The following is an 18,418-nucleotide window of genomic DNA, read 5'->3' on the forward strand; positions in this document are numbered from 1 at the left end:
AAAAATGAAATGAAATTATTGAGTCCAAAAAAGAAGTCCCTATTCATCACTAATAGTGATGAAGATAATAATGTTTTATTCTGTAAGAGTTAAAATTTTATTTTTTAAAATAAGAAAAATTATTTTCAGCTATGACAGAGCTTTAATAAATAACCCAGCACAGGGGGGTCGCGGCACAGTGGTGACGTGGCATAGATGGATCAAGTATAATGATATCTGACAGTGATTAAAATCACTATNATGAGAGTTGAGAAATGTGGTAACAGACACACAAAAAAAAAAATAATAATAAAAAACACATCATAGTAAAACTAATACCTTCTCAGCTTCGCATCGAAGCTAATATTGAAAACATTTCGAAAATGAGCGATTTAAAAATTTGTAATTTTTTGGAGGTTTCCCTCATTTACGGGAAAAGAGGGAAATTTTTTTTAATTTTTGAGGGTAATATCTTTGACTAGATACCATTTGTGATCTTTTGACGTATCGTTGAAAGAAATCGGTTCGATGAGAGTTGAGAAATGTGGTAACAGACACACAAAAAAAAAAATAATAATAAAAAACACATCATAGTAAAACTAATACCTTCTCAGCTTTGCATCGAAGCTAATATTGAAAACATTTCGAAAATGAGCGATTTAAAAATTTGTAATTTTTTGGAGGTTTCCCTCATTTACGGGAAAAGAGGGAAATTTTTTTTAATTTTTGAGGGTAATATCTTTGACTAGATACCATTTGTGATCTTTTGACGTATCGTTGAAAGAAATCGGTTCGATGAGAGTTGAGAAATGTGGTAACAGACACACAAAAAAAAAAATAATAATAAAAAACACATCATAGTAAAACTAATACCTTCTCAGCTTCGCATCAAAGCTAATATTGAAAACATTTCGAAAATGAGCGATTTAAAAATTTGTAATTTTTTGGAGGTTTCCCTCATTTACGGGAAAAGAGGGAAATTTTTTTTAATTTTTGAGGGTAATATCTTTGACTAGATACCATTTGTGATCTTTTGACGTATCGTTGAAAGAAATCGGTTCGATGAGAGTTGAGAAATGTGGTAACAGACACACAAAAAAAAAAATAATAATAAAAAACACATCATAGTAAAACTAATAGCTTCTCAGCCTCGCTTCGAAGCTAAAAACTATTAAACATTTTTTTAAATATCTTTAATTAGTAAATACTCAAATTTTAAATATATTATATTTTTTAGAAAAATAGTGTTAATAAAAAATTGTGTAATAAGTTAATATAAAGTCTTTTGTAAGACAATATAAAGTGTTCTTTTAAAGTTACTATCAATACTTGATCAGCATCTCTATATTCTATCCCAACTATTTGAGGTCGGCTCTAACCGAACGACGTAAGTTATACCAACCTAATACAACTTCATTATGGTTAAAGTTATAGCAGTTTTAAGTAAAAAAAATTGAAAACATTTCGAAAATGAGCGATTTAAAAATTTGTAATTTTTTTGGAGGTTTCCCTCATTTACGGGAAAAGAGGGAAATTTTTTTAATTTTTGAGGGTAATGTCTTTGACCAGATACCATTTGTGATCTTTTATCTTATCGTTGAAAGAAATCGGTATGGTGAGAGCTGAGAAAAAGTCGTAAACAGACACAAGAAAAAATAAACACATCATAGTTAAACCAGTACCTTCTCAGCTTTGCATCGAAGCTAAAAAAAATATTATAAATGCAATTTATATTTTTAATTACATATTTAAAAATCGCTAATTTTCGAAATTTTAATTAGTTGAATACAATCAATTTAGGTTTATAGCTAAATTAATAATAAGTTCAGTAAATAAGGAAACATGTTTCTATTGTTCTTATTGTTTATAACAACTAAGCTGATTCCATATTTTCTGAGCACCATACACACATTTAATATTGGTTTTACATTTAGAAGAATAGCAGATAAAAAACAAAAACAAAAGTGTTTATCAAAAAAAATTAGATTTTTTTATTAGAATTAAAATACAGTACAGGGGAAGTGTTATAAAATGTCATAAATAAAGAATTAGAATCCTTCAATATTCATTTAACTAATTTGATTGGAGAATCATTTGATCGTGCTGCTAATATAAGCGGAAATTATAACGGTCTTCAAGGGTAATTCAAAAAATTACACCAGAATTTCTTTTTAGTATTTTAATGCTCACGCATTAAATATAATTATAACTGATGTCACCTCATGTTGTTTAGCTATCTCAAGATTTATTTATTTTTATACAAAAATCTGCAGTGTTTTTTTTTAAAGAGAACTGAAATTCAGAAAAATTTTTTTGTCTAAATATCATATTAGATAAAATAAATTGAGAAATATTTATAAGCTAGGAACTATTTAATAGAAAGGATACTGCATTAAAAAAATATTTTTGGTTTTTGATCAAATGATGAACTAGTGATATTGGTACACCTTTTTATTAGAGTCACTATATTTTTTTTGATTCAAGTGAATCAATTTCATCTTCAGATGCAACATTTTTATTATAAACATGGATATCTTTTGAAATTTTTTTTATTTCATTTTTCTTTCTCAAAATTTGAATTTATACTTCTACTGTTTCAAAACATCTGCAATATAAACAACTAGAGTTTTTCACAATTATCAATTTAATTAAGTCTTAATTGAGCAATTTTCCCCCTAATCCAGCCATACCAAGTGACAGGGTTGCTAACTTGTCACAGGGTAGTTAGCCGAAAGGTAAAGTGACCATTGGTATCCTCTATGGCACCTGACGCACCTTAGAGTATACAGCCTTATCACAGTATCGAGCTCTGCTGTGACGGACCTTTATTTCTTGACTTCTCGTGGGAACTAATGGATAAAAACATAGAAAAACCACAAAACAACGAACTTGTGACGATCAGGGATCCTATGGACAACCTGTCGGAACAAGATCGTGAACTGGCGACTCTTCGCAGAAGAATCGCCGAACTTGAAGGTCTCAATGCCAACAACGGGACACTTGGTGAACCGTCTACTAGCAAAGAGACAGCAACGTCAGCAAATGTAGACCAGGAATCGCAAGATCAACTGGGAGCAGTAGCTGACAAAATCGANAATCGCAAGATCAATTGGGAGCAGTAGCAAGTAGACGTACCAAGGTTTGAAGACACCAGACTCACTGATGGAGCACTTGTGATCAGTACAGCCCAAGAGAGCTCTCTTAAGTGGCTTACTGACCATGTCAACCTGATAAAACCTTGGGACGGTGCAGAACTCCATTTGGAAGCCTACAACCCGATCAAGTACAAACGGATGGTCACTCATATACCAGGGCTGCCAAAAGAGTCCAAGAAGATCTTGGAAATTTTGGCAAAACAAAACCCAGGGCTGAACACGGCGATCTGCAAAGTCCACCATGAGACAGAGGTTGGCCCTAAAGGACAAACTTTGTTCCTAAGTGTGGACGAAAACAGCATGGTCAAACTGGAGGAACTGAAGCGCAGTCAATATTTTGGAATGGGCAGAGTTTGCTTCACAGATTATGTTGCCAAGCAGCCACCAGCCCGGAAGGATGTAAAAAAATCCACACCACAAAAATCTGGGAAGAGGAAGGCTGAGAAATCACCAGTGCCACTCGGAAAAGGAGTTAAGGCACAAGTAAGGAACAAACGGACACACTTCACTCCTGCCTCGAAAGGGAAGGGAGGAAGTGTGTTACGTAAGGGAAAGGGACCCAGGAAACCGCCACCCTCAATAACGGCCACAGCTGAGGGGAACCTCTCCACAGATCCAAAAGGNACAACGGCTACAGCTGAGGGGAACCTCTCCACGGATCCAAAAGGAAATGTGGAGAGCCAACCTAAGGCACGGTCGCCACCTGTGGACGGCGGGAGGACACCACCCACAGGGGGGACTGTGTGACACAGGGACTGTTTTAAACACCTGTATCACACCCAGTATAGCGTGCTTTCTTAAGGGTCAACATCAGTTTTTCTGAATGGCTGACAATAGAATTCAATTCACGCAAATAAACCTGCATCACAGTAAAGGGGCCAGCAGTGTATTACTAAGGACCCTAACTGAGAGGCATACAATACCCTTACAAATAGCACTTATTCAGGAACCATGGATAAATGGGGACCAGATTAAGGGGCTAAATCTAAGGGATTATAAACTGTTTCATAAACAAGCAGATAAACCAAGAACTTGCATTTTGGTTAATAATAAAGTTAAAGCCAGCCTGATATTTAATCTATCAAGTGCAGACTTGACTATTATTAGAGTAACACTAAATGATGGTAAAAATATTATAGTAGCTTCAGGATACTTACCATATGAGGTCACAGACCCAGGTAGGGACCTAACTATGCTCTTTAATTATTGCAAAAATGAAAAATTAGAACTAATCCTAGGTATGGATGCTAATGCACACCACACTATTTGGGGGAGCAGTAACATCAACCAAAGAGGAGAGGTTATAATGGATCTATTGCTGACTACAGACCTAAGTATACTGAACAGAGGTAGTGAACCTACTTTTGTTATCAGGAACAGGCAGGAAGTCATTGATCTAACAGTTTGTTCAAAAGGGTTACTTCAAAAGATAAAAGGGTGGAAAGTGTCCTCCGAACCTTCTCTTTCTGATCATAGGCACTTACGATTCACTTTGGAAATTAACAAAGTTGAGACGGAGTACTATAGGAACCCGAAAAGAACAAACTGGGACAACTACAGGGCAGATTTCTCTTGTGACCTAAATAACCTACAGTTTAGATTGGGGTCGAGACAGAGTACTGAAAGGGCTGTAAATATGCTACAGGACTCCATTGTCTCGGCTTACAAAGAAAACTGTCCTTTAATAGAAAGGAAAGGTACAGGGCAGGGTGTAGCTTGGTGGAATGCTAACCTGTCTAAATTAAGAAAGAGTTCACGTAAGCTCTTAAATAAAGCAATGAAATCAGGTTTGGAACAACACTGGGAATCCTATAAGGACGCCCAAAGGAACTACAAATCTGCATTGAAAAAGTCCAAAAGAGAAAGCTGGAAGAAGTTCTGTGGGGATATACAACAATTCCCTATAGCATCTAGTCTCCTGCGATCACTAAGGAATGGACCAAACAAAACTGTCGAGGCAATACTACTGCCAGACGGAATGTTCACCAATAATGATAATGAAACATTATCACATTTGATGAACACACATTTTCCTGACTCTGCAATTAACAACAGAGAACAGGAACATGATGCACAGGACAAACGTGTGACCTGTGCTGATTGGAGACTAGCCAGGAAAGTGATAACCCCAAGTGGAATAAGATGGGCAATAAAAGCCTTTGGCAGTTTTAAAGCTGCAGACTGTAACGAAATTTTCCCTGCACTTCTGCAAGAAGGGTTAGAGATAATCGTCCCCCATCTCTGCAAAATATTTAGGGCATGCCTTGCCTATGGTTATCAACCAGAAAGCTGGCGTAAGGTTAGGGTAGTGTTTATACCCAAACCTAACCGCACTAACTATTATGAAGCAAAATCCTACAGGCCAATAAGTCTTACTTCATTTCTTCTTAAGACTATGGAGAAACTTATTGATAGGTACATCAAGGAGGGGCCTCTTAAGGAGAACCCTTTACATGAAAACCAACATGCGTATCAAACGGGGAAATCTACTGATACAGCTCTACACTGCTTAACTACTAAGATAGGGAAAGCTGTAGAGAATAAAATGTANAACTACTAAGATAGGGAAAGCTGTAGAAAATAAAATGTATGCAGTAGGTATATTCCTGGACATCGAAGGAGCTTTTGACAATACTCCCTTCGATGCTATGTGTGAATCTGCACAACAGCATGGAATAGAACCACTAATTATTAAGTGGATAGAATCCATACTTAAGAAACGCTCTATTTTGGGACAGCTCAATGAGACCAAAGTAATCAAGAGTGTTAAACAGTGTCCACAAGGCGGGGTTTTTTCCCCTTGCTATGGTGTCTAGTATTGGACTCGCTTATTAGAGAGTTAAACAAATATTGTTATACACAAGCCTATGCGGATGACTTGGTTATAGCAGTGGTGGGTAAATTCCCANATTTAGTTATAGCAATGGTGGGTAAATTCCCAGACACTATTATAGACTTAGCACAACAGAGAATTAACACTATACATATATGGTGTTGTAAGTACAGTCTATCTGTTAATCCAAATAAAGCAGAGGTTGTTATGTTCACTAGAAGAAGAATAGGACTAGACAGTCTTGACACTCTTAATCTAAATGGACAAGAAATTAGCTTAAAATCGGAAGTAAAATACTTAAGTATTATCTTGGATAGTAAGCTAAAATGGAAATCACATGTTGAGTCAAGAATCAAAAAAGCAATGACCACATTGTGGACTTGCAGCAGAGCCTTGGGAAAGACATGGGGTCTTAAACCAAGAGTTATGTATTGGTTGTNTGTTGTAATAGGCCCTTCACACAACCGAACAAAATGTTTATCTGTTATTCTTTCATCTTCTACCCACACACCAATAAATTACAAAACACAATCAACACTTTCTATCACTGACTGCAGATACACACACAACTCACACAATCACGCCATGCACACACATCCGTNACTCACACAATCACGCCATCCACACACATCCGTTCCTTCCCAACATGTACAACCCCGTAGTTTTACAAAATCCTTCTACAATGTCAGCAAAATAGCAACAAAAGAATCTAAATAAATGTAAGGCCGATGGTCATGTACGTGTCTGGAAGGGGACTTTGGAAGGACACCAAAGGACTCCATGGGCTCGTCTGACACGGCCTGTTTCGATCGTACTCCGGAATGAACACGTCCAGTTTTATAAGTAAACTCCGCATTTTTTTCTCTGTATCGTTTATGTAATATTGACAATATTTGAATTAGTGTGTACAAATATTTTATTTAAGTTTCATGTACTATTTCTAAAAACCATACGAATCACTTTTGTGTATTTTGTGTAATAAGTGACAATAATTATATCATTAGATAATTGACATCATCTTGTTTTGTGTTGAAATTATTATTACATAAATCCTGTCTTCGGCATTAAGGATAACATAAATATTCAGGTAACACTATCCAAATTCAACCTGCATGCTTTATTTTTCAACGATAGACCCTCGATCCATACGCCCGAGTGAAGAGTCAGATCCCGCGTATTTCCTCTTTCATTTCAATCCTAAATCCCTCCCCCTTTCCATTATCCTTTCGTTTCTATATTTTTGTTTTACAACAGGGTCTTAAACCAAGAGTTATGTATTGGTTGTACACATCAGTGATTAAACGGTATTGTACGGTGCCCTTGTCTGGTGGAACAGAACAGCACTCGTTACAGCTAGAAAAGAACTTAGTCGCATACAGAGAATGGCAGCTATGGCCATCACTGGAGCATTAAGAACTACACCAACGGTCGCATTAGAAGCACTAATTGGATTGCCTCCTCTGCATCTAGAGGTGAAAGCTCACGCCAAAGCCACGGCACTAAGATTCCACAACTTAGGTATGTGGACTTTGGAGAGTGATACAACAGAACATGGTAAAATACTAAAAGAGATAGACCAGGGCTTTCTGGAATACCACTTGGACTATATCAAACCGGTTCTTAAGAATAACATTCCCTACAAAGTGAAGATCACTACACGTAGAGAATGGAATATCAACCACCTGACTGAAAAAGTAGGATTTATAATATATACAGATGGATCCAAAAAATCAGGAAAGGTAGGTGCTGGAATTTGGGGTTTAAAACCACGAATAAATGTCAGTATATCATTGGGCACAACACCCTCTGTCTTCCAAGCAGAGGTGATGGCGATACTAGTAGGGGCTCAGAACCTGCTGGTATACAAAAATAGGAAGATAACTATCTTAAGTGATAGTCAAGCGGCTTTGAAGGCACTCTGTAACGATCAGGTGAATTCAAAGCTGGTCCTCGAATGCAGGGAAACTTTAGAATCACTATCGAGGTTTAACAAAGTTACACTAGCGTGGGTACCGGGACATAACGGTGTCACTGGAAATGAGAATGTTAACTTTCTAGCCAGAAAAGGAGCAAAGAACACCTATGTTGGACCAGAACCAGTGGTAGAACTCACTGAGCAATCGCTCAAAGCGTTACCCAAGAATTGGTGCAGAGAACAACACAGGAAAATCTGGAAGTACTTGGTAGTACCTAGACAATCTAAAATGTTTATCAAGACCCCTGGTTTATTGCTGGGTGATCTTAATAGCATGACTAGACATCAAATAAGCACCCTGACTGGTCTACTGACAGGACATGGTCACCTGCTTAAACATCTTAACGCAATGGGGGTATCGGAATCACCATTGTGCAGGAAGTGTGGAGTAGAAGAGGAAGACTCATTTCACATCATGTGCGAATGTGAAGCCTTGTCCACACTAAGATCAAACTACTTGAATAAACCTTTTCTTGAAAAAGAAGATATTAAAAACCTAAAACCCAACCAGAGAGATACTTACTTTCGCCAGAAAGACAGGACCCTTTGGTCATCTTTAGAGGTTACTTTATGGTTGGTAATGTATTAACACTTTGGTGATAACACTTAGGTGAGTAAACCGAATCAAGACAATTCGGTATGAGGTGCGCACAATGGACCAACAGGTCTGAGTGCATGTCCACCTCGATAATAACTAAAACTAAAAAAAAACTATTGAGCAATCTTATTATAAATACATAACTCGTATAGTTTTTACATAATTAATATTAAAAATTATATTTATTATATAATAATAAATATTATTTATTCGTAGTTGTTGAATTTATTTTTTCCCTATGGATAGGGGCTAAGAATACTTCCACGGCCCCTCTGCGAGTCGTAAGAGGCGACTAATGAGGTTGCGTCAGGTTGACAGCCGACGTAAAAATTATTGTCAAAAAAGTATGAGGAATCCTGAACAAAACTTAGGCAGATTGTCCCATCTCGGATGTACGCGGGGACAACAGAAAGTAGTTAAAAACGGAGAAAGCCTAAGGAATAAAGTGTTTAATATTAGCCGGACAAATTGTGCGATAGTTGTTTCACCCAGGTCTACCCAACGCCTGTAGTGTCAGCGGTGTAGGGACATCACCACTTAACTCTAGGCTGTACTCGTGTATAAGGGAGAAAGATAAATACAAAGTAAGAATAAGTACTTGGAATGTTGGAACATTAAATTGTAGAAGTAGAGAATTAGTAAGAGTATTGAAGAGGAGAAAAATTAACATTTGTTCTGTACAGGATACTAAGTGGTAAGGACAGAAATCAAGGGAAGTAGTTGAGGGTTATAAAATAATATACTCAGGGAAATGTAGTACAAAGAATGGTGTAGGGATAATAATGGATGAGAAAATGAAGAGTAAAGTTGTAGATGTAGCTAGGAAAAGTGACAGAATTATAGTCGTGGAATTGATATTCGAGGAAAAAGTGTTGAATGTAATAAGTGCCTATGCACCAAAAGTGGGGATGTGATGAAATAGACAAGGTGTTTTGGAGAGAGATGGATAAGGTGATGCAAGGGGTATCTGGCAATGATGATGCGGTGATAGGTTGGACATGTAAATAATGAGAGGAGAAGATATGAAAGAATACATGGAGGGTATGGTTTTAGTTGGAAGAATGAGGCTGGAGATCGAATCCTGGATTTCGCAGTATCGTATGATCTTGCTGTGGTTAGTACTTATTTTAGAAAGAGGAAAGAACATTTTATAACCTATAAGAGTGGGAGGCATAGATCACAGATTGATTATTTTATGTGGAAGAGAGAGAGCGTAAAGCGAGTAAAATATTGTAAAGTAATACCAGGCGTGAATGTAACTAAACAACATAGATTGATGGTAATAGAGTAGTGGTGTACCGAAAAGAGAATATACAAAAATAGAAGGAATACGGGGAAAAATCGAAGATCCGGTGGTGGAAATTGAAAAGGGAAAATGAAAGAGTTTGTAAAGACGGTAAAAGAGAGGACGGTGTGGAATGTCGAGGGAGACATAAATGATGTGTGGAATAGATTTGGTAATTGTGTAAAGAATACTGCAAAGGAGATTTTTGATGAGTGTAGGAGTAGAATGCCAGGAAACAAGGAAACCTGGTGGTGGTGGGATGAGGACGTTCAAAAAATCATAGAAAGTAAGAAAAAGCAATTCAAAGTATGGCAGAAAAGCAAAAGGAGAGAAGATTGGATGAAGTATAACGCTTGTGCAAAGAAGCCAAGTGTGTAAGGTAGTATGTGCAGTAAGTAAGCCGAAGTTAAAGAGGTATGATAGGCTAGGAACAAAGGAAAGCGAGAAAGAAATCTATAGACTTGCAAAAGTAAGAGAGAAAAGGACTAAAGATTATCATCATATAAGGTGTATAAAAAGTGCTGATAATAGGGTACTTTCGAGTGATGATGATGTGAAAAATTGTGGAAAGAGTAATTTGAAAAATTACTGAATGAGGAGTACCCAAAAGAGACATTAGAGGATATCTCGTGGAATGAGGGTTTTGATTAGTGTGAAAGAGGTATGGGAAGCTGTGACATTAACGAAAAAGAATAAAGCAGTAGGACCAGATGAAGTGCCAGTAGAAGTACGGAAAATATTAGGCGGTGTTGGTATAAGGTGGTTGAAAGAACTTTTACATAAAATCTTATTAGAAGGGAAAATACCAAATGAATGGAGGAATGGTATTGTAGTGTCAATATTACAGGTAAAGGAGACATACAGAAGTGTGGAAATTATAGAGACATAAAGCTAATAAATTCATAGTATGAAAATTTGGGAAAAGGTAATAGATAAGAGAATAAGAAATGAGACATCGGTACCTAAAAACCAGTTTGGATTTGCCTGGTAAGTCAACAATGAAATCAGTATTTTGTGTGAGGCAACTAATAGGAAAGTTAAAGTGGCCATTAATGAGAAAAGGAGTCCCTAAAAGGTACATTTATATAATAGAGGATATGTATGATGGTATTTGTACCATGGTAAAAAGCGTAGGAGGAATATCAGAAAGTTTTCAAGTAAGAGTAGGAGTGCACCATGATTTTGCTTTAAGCCCTTACTTATTCTCTGTAGTGATGGATGAAATTACTAGAGAAATACAAGGAGAGGTGTTGTGATGCAAGTTGTTTGCTGACGATATAATGTTAATAGGAGAAAATAGGGAGGAAAGTAATGAAAGACTAGAGGTGTGGAGATCAGCTCTTGAAAAAAAGAGTTTAAGAATAAGTAGGAGTAAGACAGAGTATATAGAGTACGATTTTGATAAAGGAAAACACAAGGTAGATTAAATAAGGAGGCCAGTGACAATAGGCGAGGACGTGATTGGAGAGGTGGAAGAAGGAGAAGTTGTTGAATTTATTTAAATACCAAATAGTTTAATTAGTTACTAAATAATGTTACATTGTATTACACGGTAATGTTCTTTTATCATATAAGGCATTTAAAGTTATATTATGTTATTCTTTCCACGCCGAAAAATTAATTTTCCTCAAGCAATTACAAGTTACTAATTGATTTCTGAAACAAACAAATATCGATTAAAATTATAATTTTGAATTTAATTTAATTATAGTTGAAAAATCATGAGTTATTCATATAAAAACTTAAAAAGGATAATTATAAAATAGTAATATCAGTTTTGTAAATTCATAAAATAATAGAAAATTTGAAATCTAAAATAAAGTTATATAGAGAAGCTATTATTCAACTTAGAGGAAAGGTTTAGTAAAAAATAAACATAAAATGCCCATATCACGTTAAGCATACATATGTTTAAAAGAAGGACAAAACATCTAAGTGAAATTGTAACACATTTTTATTTTTATTGAATTCAAAATATCAAAAACACACAAAAAAAAAGTATATATGCAGTGACTATCATTCAGGTCAGTATACATTCGTTATTTTTTCTGTGTCAATTAGGCTATGCTGAGGAGAAAAAATAATTGGGTGAACAATATGGAATGAGTGTTATTATGAATTAAACAGTTTGTCTGAACGAATAAACAATAACAAATATATTAAAATAACTCTGTATATGTATAAATTTGGGCGAGGGGGCTTTGATTAGTAATGTCACAATGGCACAAAAATAAACCAGTACGTGTTACGAGTACACGCGGATGAACTGAAACTTCTTACAGTCATTTAACTAAAAGAATATTAGGTTCATATTAGAATAAAATAAAAACATACACCTAAACATTTTAATTTAAACTGAAGTTAATTTAATTTATTATTAATTTTCTTATTCTATTGTCACGAAAGATATAACGGTCTTAATTTACGAAAATACAGTGCTAAATTATAGTACAAAAAATAATGTTATTGCTCACTATTATTATTTATTTATAAAAGTATTTATAGATAATATTTATTTTTATTTACATCTTATTATAAAATAAAAGATTGAGAAATTAGCCAATGCTGGAAAAATTACTCAACGATGTCCGATTCTTTATAAAGAAAAGAGCTAAATGACGTTATTCTAGGAAAATTATTTACGAAAATAAAAAAAAAAATTTGAACACTATGAGAATTTGAAAATTTTATCAGAAACGCTTATTGCTACCAGAGTATATCTATTTTAGATTTAAAATTTTTACTAGACATTCCAAAGATACCCTGAATTTTGTTGATTTTTGATTTTCTTTTTTAAGTTCACGCGCGTAGTTTATAGTAAGATATGATTTTGGTTTGCATATGCCACTTTTGTTTAAATTATACATATATTATTAATTATATATATATTTAGTTATTTATTTATATAAATATAAGTAATACCTAAAAATTTAATTAATTATTATAGATAATATTTATTATTTATATAAATTATTTACTTAATTTTACGAATTATTAAAAAAAATTGCAGTACATTTTTAAAATTCACATAAAATGAATTAAATTAAAAATTATTGTTATTAAAAAGTAATATATTAATAAAAAATAAATATTTTAATATTAAAAATCAATTTTATGAATTAAAAATTTTAAATATTTATTTATATTATTACAGTAAATTGCAAACAACCGTGGAACGTAAATGTTTATTGAACATATACATTTATCAAATGTATACATTCATACAATACTGAAATATTGACCATAAATCCAGTGAGGGAAGTGTTAGTGATAATGAAATTATCAAATTAATATAAGAAGTTATTAAAAATGCCCTTTATTACATTTGTATCTAACGAATAATATAAAATATTTGTGACATTATTAAATTTATTTAATACAGCATTTATTACAGCATTTATTACATAAATGCTCAATCAGTTTTTTATATCATTTTTTTAATACTAAGTAGTTTCAAAAAGTTAAATGATGTTGAAAAATGTTGATAAAAACAAACGAAATAGATTTCTATGTAATAAAAATAATTTAATTTATATCTAATTATGTTAAATAAATAATAATTTACCCTTCGCGGAGATTGAAAAATGGATTGCTCTGTATCATTTGAATATCAGATGTTAAGCACAAAATTTGGGCAAACGTTGTTTTCCTTATTTGATCTAGTTGATCTGAAAATATTAAACGTTTTATAACATAAAGCTTACTTTTTATAAATAATTATTTACTGAGGGTAAAGGCTCCTGTAGAATTTTTGAATTCGTAATAATATCTATCGCCGAATTTCCACCTATAAAACATTTCACCAACTACGCACTGGAAGGTATGGCCGAGTATAGCACCCGGTTTTAATCTTTCTACCATACCAGCCACGTAAAAATCAATGTCGTTTACATCTTTGTACAAAGATGCGAGTATTGATACATTCTAAAAAAAAAGCACCTTCTTATATTTTTCATATATTAAAAATATATTAATTGTATTATATATTAAATAATTATTAAATTGAAGCGAACGTGGCTAACCTCTTGGTCGATCTGATCGAGGAGGTCATCAAAGGTTTTTGCTAACGGAAGTCCACACAGCAATCGGAACTGATTATAAGATGGTTCGCCATAATCTCGTCCTCTAGATATATCTATACTAATAAGATCTAAGCCTCCAAGTGGGTTTGTTTTTTTGAACAATAAATTACTAATCTATGAAAGAATGAAACAATCTTATTTATAATCGTTTGATGACATCAATAAAACGCAGTACTTTGGTACTTTTGTATACATTAAAGATTCGAATGAAAAGTTACTGAAAATATTTATCAATAGAATTTCACCTGTGACGTGAAAAATTGATCTTGTCCTTGAGCATGTTGAGTTATCATTCCCCTAGTGATACTGTCGAAGTTATCATTTTCTTGTACCAAATCAGATTTGAAGAAAACATCACTTAATTGTAAACTGCTTGTAGTTTTTCTAAACTCGTTCATTAAGCTATCGCAGTACAATTTTTTTAAATTTATATATCATCATAAAATGTTGTAATGCTTGGTTAAAAATGTCAAGTCTAAAAATGTGTAAATTCAATTTTACGATACTCTAGTAAATCAATGTTAAAAGTTTTATTGATCAAACATTAAATTTGTAATTTTATAGTCATTATAAACTCTACAAAATTAGAATTTTAACGTATACAAATGTAAAATATGAAATTTCATATTTATAAAATTTTTTACTTCTTAGACTTAACAATTTTAATTCGGTCATTTCAGAATTTAACTAATTGACTAACTTAATTGTTCCTTGAATATAGCTATGAGGAGCACGAAAAGCTGTTGCTGTAAAACTAGAGAATGTTGTAGGATTTAAAAACTGATCGTATCGATTGTCATACCCTTTCTTAAGAGGTAATAGCTCGTTAAGCTTGGCAAAATCCGAACCTAAACAAAGTTTATTTATATTTTAATTCATAAAATAATTTTAAAGGCATTGAATCATTGATTATAAAGGCTTCTATCATTATTAATGATTTCAAAATTGAATTTAATACATTAAATTGATCAAAAACAACGATTTTCAAATGTTTTTATTGGTATCCCCTGAATTTATCTTAATTTANAAAAATGAATACCTATTTTCTGAAGTTCGTGCTTTACGTAGTAAAATACATCAATGAGAAACCTTTACTAAGACATATTGTAATTCTAGTGATATAGTTATAGAAACTCAAGATATTATTCGAAGAGCAAATAATGTAATTGTTTATAATATACTTGAAATTAATATATAGAAATATGTGACACTGAACATACTTCTAATCAATTAATTCCTACTTTGGGTATTCAAGCAAAAATTGATAGTGCTAAACGCCTGGTTAAAAAATAAATATTAAAAAACAGTCGACCTTTACTTATGAAACTAAATAACATCAATTATGTAACATTAATATAAAAATTTAAGTTAAAACTTCATTCATTAGGTTATTGAAAAAATATTGGGATTAACACTAATCAAACACAGCGTCAAAGAGAAAAAATGTAAATGTTGTGACATGATTTAGTTTTAAAAAGACAATCGGGTGATAAAGTAAATTCATAGCAATCCAACTTTGGTTCAAAAATCTAAGTCAAAGTTCTAGAAAATTAAAAGAAAAAAAAATATTCAAAATGTAAAAAAAACAATGAATATGTTAATTCTAAATTTAAATTATTCAGATATTATCAAAATGTCCGTGATTTACGTACTAAATTAAATAACTTAATTTTTAATATACCGTTATGTAATGTATATTATTTTATATTAACTGAAACTTGAATATATAAGTTTATTTTAAATTCTAAGCTTGGCTTTGATGATCTTTCAGCTTATCGTATTGTCTGGTGTCGAAAAATCAGTTTTTTTATCTAGAGGTGGTGGTTTAGCTATATTTGTAAACAAACGTTTTGTGTTCAATATTTTTACTACTCCGTTCGATAATCTCGAATAGGTTGGTACTTACTAACAATCATAAGGATCAGTTGTTAAAGTTGCCATCTATGAGTGAGTCTTGGGACTTTTCGAATAATCTGTTATTCTATAAGTAATTGAGTGAGTTATGATAAAATAACGTTTATATTTAGTAATATATGAATTCTCTAAATTAAATAATTATTTATATCACTTTTTAATAAGAACAAAATTTCTACTAAATAGTAACAAGTCATTGCACTTTTGTTAAACATATTTTTATCTCCATTATTAAATATTAATGAAATAAAGTATATAATATTACCTAATATTATTGGAACAAATTCGTTGTAGGTGACGTGTTGATACATGCCGATAAGCATTTTTCTAGATTCCTGATATAACCGTTCATCATCCCATTGTGGATTTATAGTATTGAGCTCTTCGCAAAGAAAGTTATGTAACCTCAATAAAGTTATAGTGGAAACGGCTATACCGGGTTGTTGATTTACTCGTGTATCTCCTAATTTTATAATAAAATTACAGTTTTCATTAATATCATACTTTTTTTTAGAAAAGGCAGATTATGTTTAAAAAATCATTTATTTGAATTTGGATTTGAAGCAATATTTTATTTTGTATGATTTATGTGTTATGTTCATTTTATCATACAAAGTAAAATCTGTCTCGTTTATATTTTGTAAATGACTTGTTTAGATTAAATTTATTTTTCTATATAGACTAAATAAAGTTTTAAACATTCAAATATTTTTTGTTAGAAATTTAAATGAATTACGACTCTACTTGATTTAGAATGGATTATGTTTTATTTTTTTAGCTTTGATGCGTAGCTGAGAAGGTATTAATTTTACCATGATGTGTTTATAATATTTCTTTACTTTTTTTTGTGTTTGTCACTACTTTTACTCAGTTGTCGCTTGACTGATATTTCTTAACAATACGTCAAAAGATCAAAAATCGTATCTAGTTGAAGACATTATCCTCAAAAATTAAAAAATTTTCTCTTGTTCCCCATAAATGATGATAATACCCCAAAAAATTATGATTTTTAAAATCGAAAAATGTTGACATTTTTTTCACTTTTTTTTTTCTAAAAATTACTATAACTTATTGAAAAATAAATCAAAATAATTTTTTTTATATTGAAACCTCATGTAATTTCATTTATTTGACATAATATTTTTGAAAATTCAACCCTTTAACTACACACAAGAGGGAATTCAAAATAGCAACTGTTTTACAAAACTCAACTTTTGCAACTTAACTTTTAAAAATGTTCTGGAAATACTGCGTTCTTTAAACATATGTCAAAATAAAGCTTATGCTACGTATTATAAATTAAAAAAAAATTGACTTATCTTCTTTATGCAAATAGCTGCCATATTTAAAAAAAACATGTTATTTTTGTGTTCAAATTTTAATTTTGTTTGTTTATTATAATAAACCTTATAAGAGTTTTTCGTAGCAATGAGACCACCAATAAATATAAAATTTACATGAATCTAACTTACATTAACTATAAATTTATACTTATTTTAATTATTTTGCCTCTTCAAAATTGAGAAAAGTTTTTTTGACTTTTTGAAAACTTGAAGATTTGTATAAAAAGTAGAACTTTTTCAACATAACTTTTGAAAATGTTTCGGGAATTATGCGTCATTTAAATATATGTTAAAATAAAGTTTATTTTACGTACTAGAAGTCCAAAAAAAAAAAAAAAATGTACCGGCGACCTATATTATATTTGCAAATAGCAGTTGGAGTAGAACAAAAAATAGTAGTCGATTTTACTTTTGGAAATATCCACTAATTCCTTAGAATTAAACATTATCTACAGATTTGGATCAAAGCATTTCTTATGATAGTGATTATAACCACTGCCAGATATCATCTATACTTGTCCCATTATGCCACGACCCCATTATGCTACTGTTTTTTTTCATCAGATCACGTAAAAAACTATGATTATTATTTTGGGGTTTGACATACACCTATTATCATTTTTATTAAAATGCCAAAGAGTATTTTTTGAAAGTTTCGAAAGTTTTACTAACGAATCATGTAATTAACTGTATATATTTATAATTTGTAGCAGTTACTCAGTTACATTAATGTAATTAATCTTAAATTTGTCTGCGTGCAGCGTATTAAGAAATTTGGTTTTAAGCATTCAAATATTTTTTTTTGGAAATCTAAATGAATTACGACTCTACTTGATTTAGCATGGATTGTGTTTTATGTTATTTTCATCAGATCATGTTAACTGCTGCATTACACTATACTTTGGGAATTACTTACCAGCAGTATAGCAAATTGGCTTTTCGACTTGACCATTACATGACTTCATTGGGTTTTCAACATTGCTTAAGAATATTTTATCATTAGGACCTAACTGATACTTTAGCTTGCCACCATTAAANATATTTTATCATTAGGACCTAACTGAAACTTTAGCTTGCCACCATTAAAGGTTCTTAACGATTGAGCCGTTTCATCATTTGAACCGTATAATAATGATAAATCGAGAAAACTAGTGACTCCGATAATCTAAAAAAAAAATTTATATTTATATAAATAAATTTTTTTTAAAATAATTTGTGTCTTATAGAATTTATAATTTCATGGTAATAATTTAT

At 32.0% G+C, this 18,418-nt stretch overlaps 1 protein-coding gene across 4 annotated transcripts in view; it reads right to left on the bottom strand.

Annotated features, from left to right (window-relative positions):
* Positions 1–18,418, bottom strand: part of LOC126903820 (peroxidase-like) — a 40,135-nt gene that overhangs the window by 11,876 nt on the left and 9,841 nt on the right. Inside the window, exons 7-12 of one of the 4 annotated variants that reach the window (XM_050682322.1) lie at positions 16,087–16,284; positions 14,608–14,755; positions 14,153–14,309; positions 13,848–14,021; positions 13,551–13,749; positions 13,391–13,493 (exon numbers count right to left, since the gene is read on the bottom strand). In XM_050682322.1, coding sequence (XP_050538279.1) covers positions 13,391–13,493; positions 13,551–13,749; positions 13,848–14,021; positions 14,153–14,309; positions 14,608–14,755; positions 16,087–16,284 — 979 coding nt within the window. Of the gene's footprint in view, positions 1–11,348; positions 11,482–13,390; positions 13,494–13,550; positions 13,750–13,847; positions 14,022–14,152; positions 14,310–14,607; positions 14,756–16,086; positions 16,285–18,418 lie in introns of those variants that run through there. The other 3 variants (XM_050682324.1, XM_050682321.1, XM_050682323.1) reach the window with 3 other exon arrangements.

Source organism: Daktulosphaira vitifoliae, unplaced genomic scaffold, assembly GCF_025091365.1.
Source record: "Daktulosphaira vitifoliae isolate Bord-2020 unplaced genomic scaffold, ASM2509136v1 Scaffold_4, whole genome shotgun sequence".
In the NCBI taxonomy this organism is placed as follows: domain Eukaryota; kingdom Metazoa; phylum Arthropoda; class Insecta; order Hemiptera; family Phylloxeridae; genus Daktulosphaira; species Daktulosphaira vitifoliae.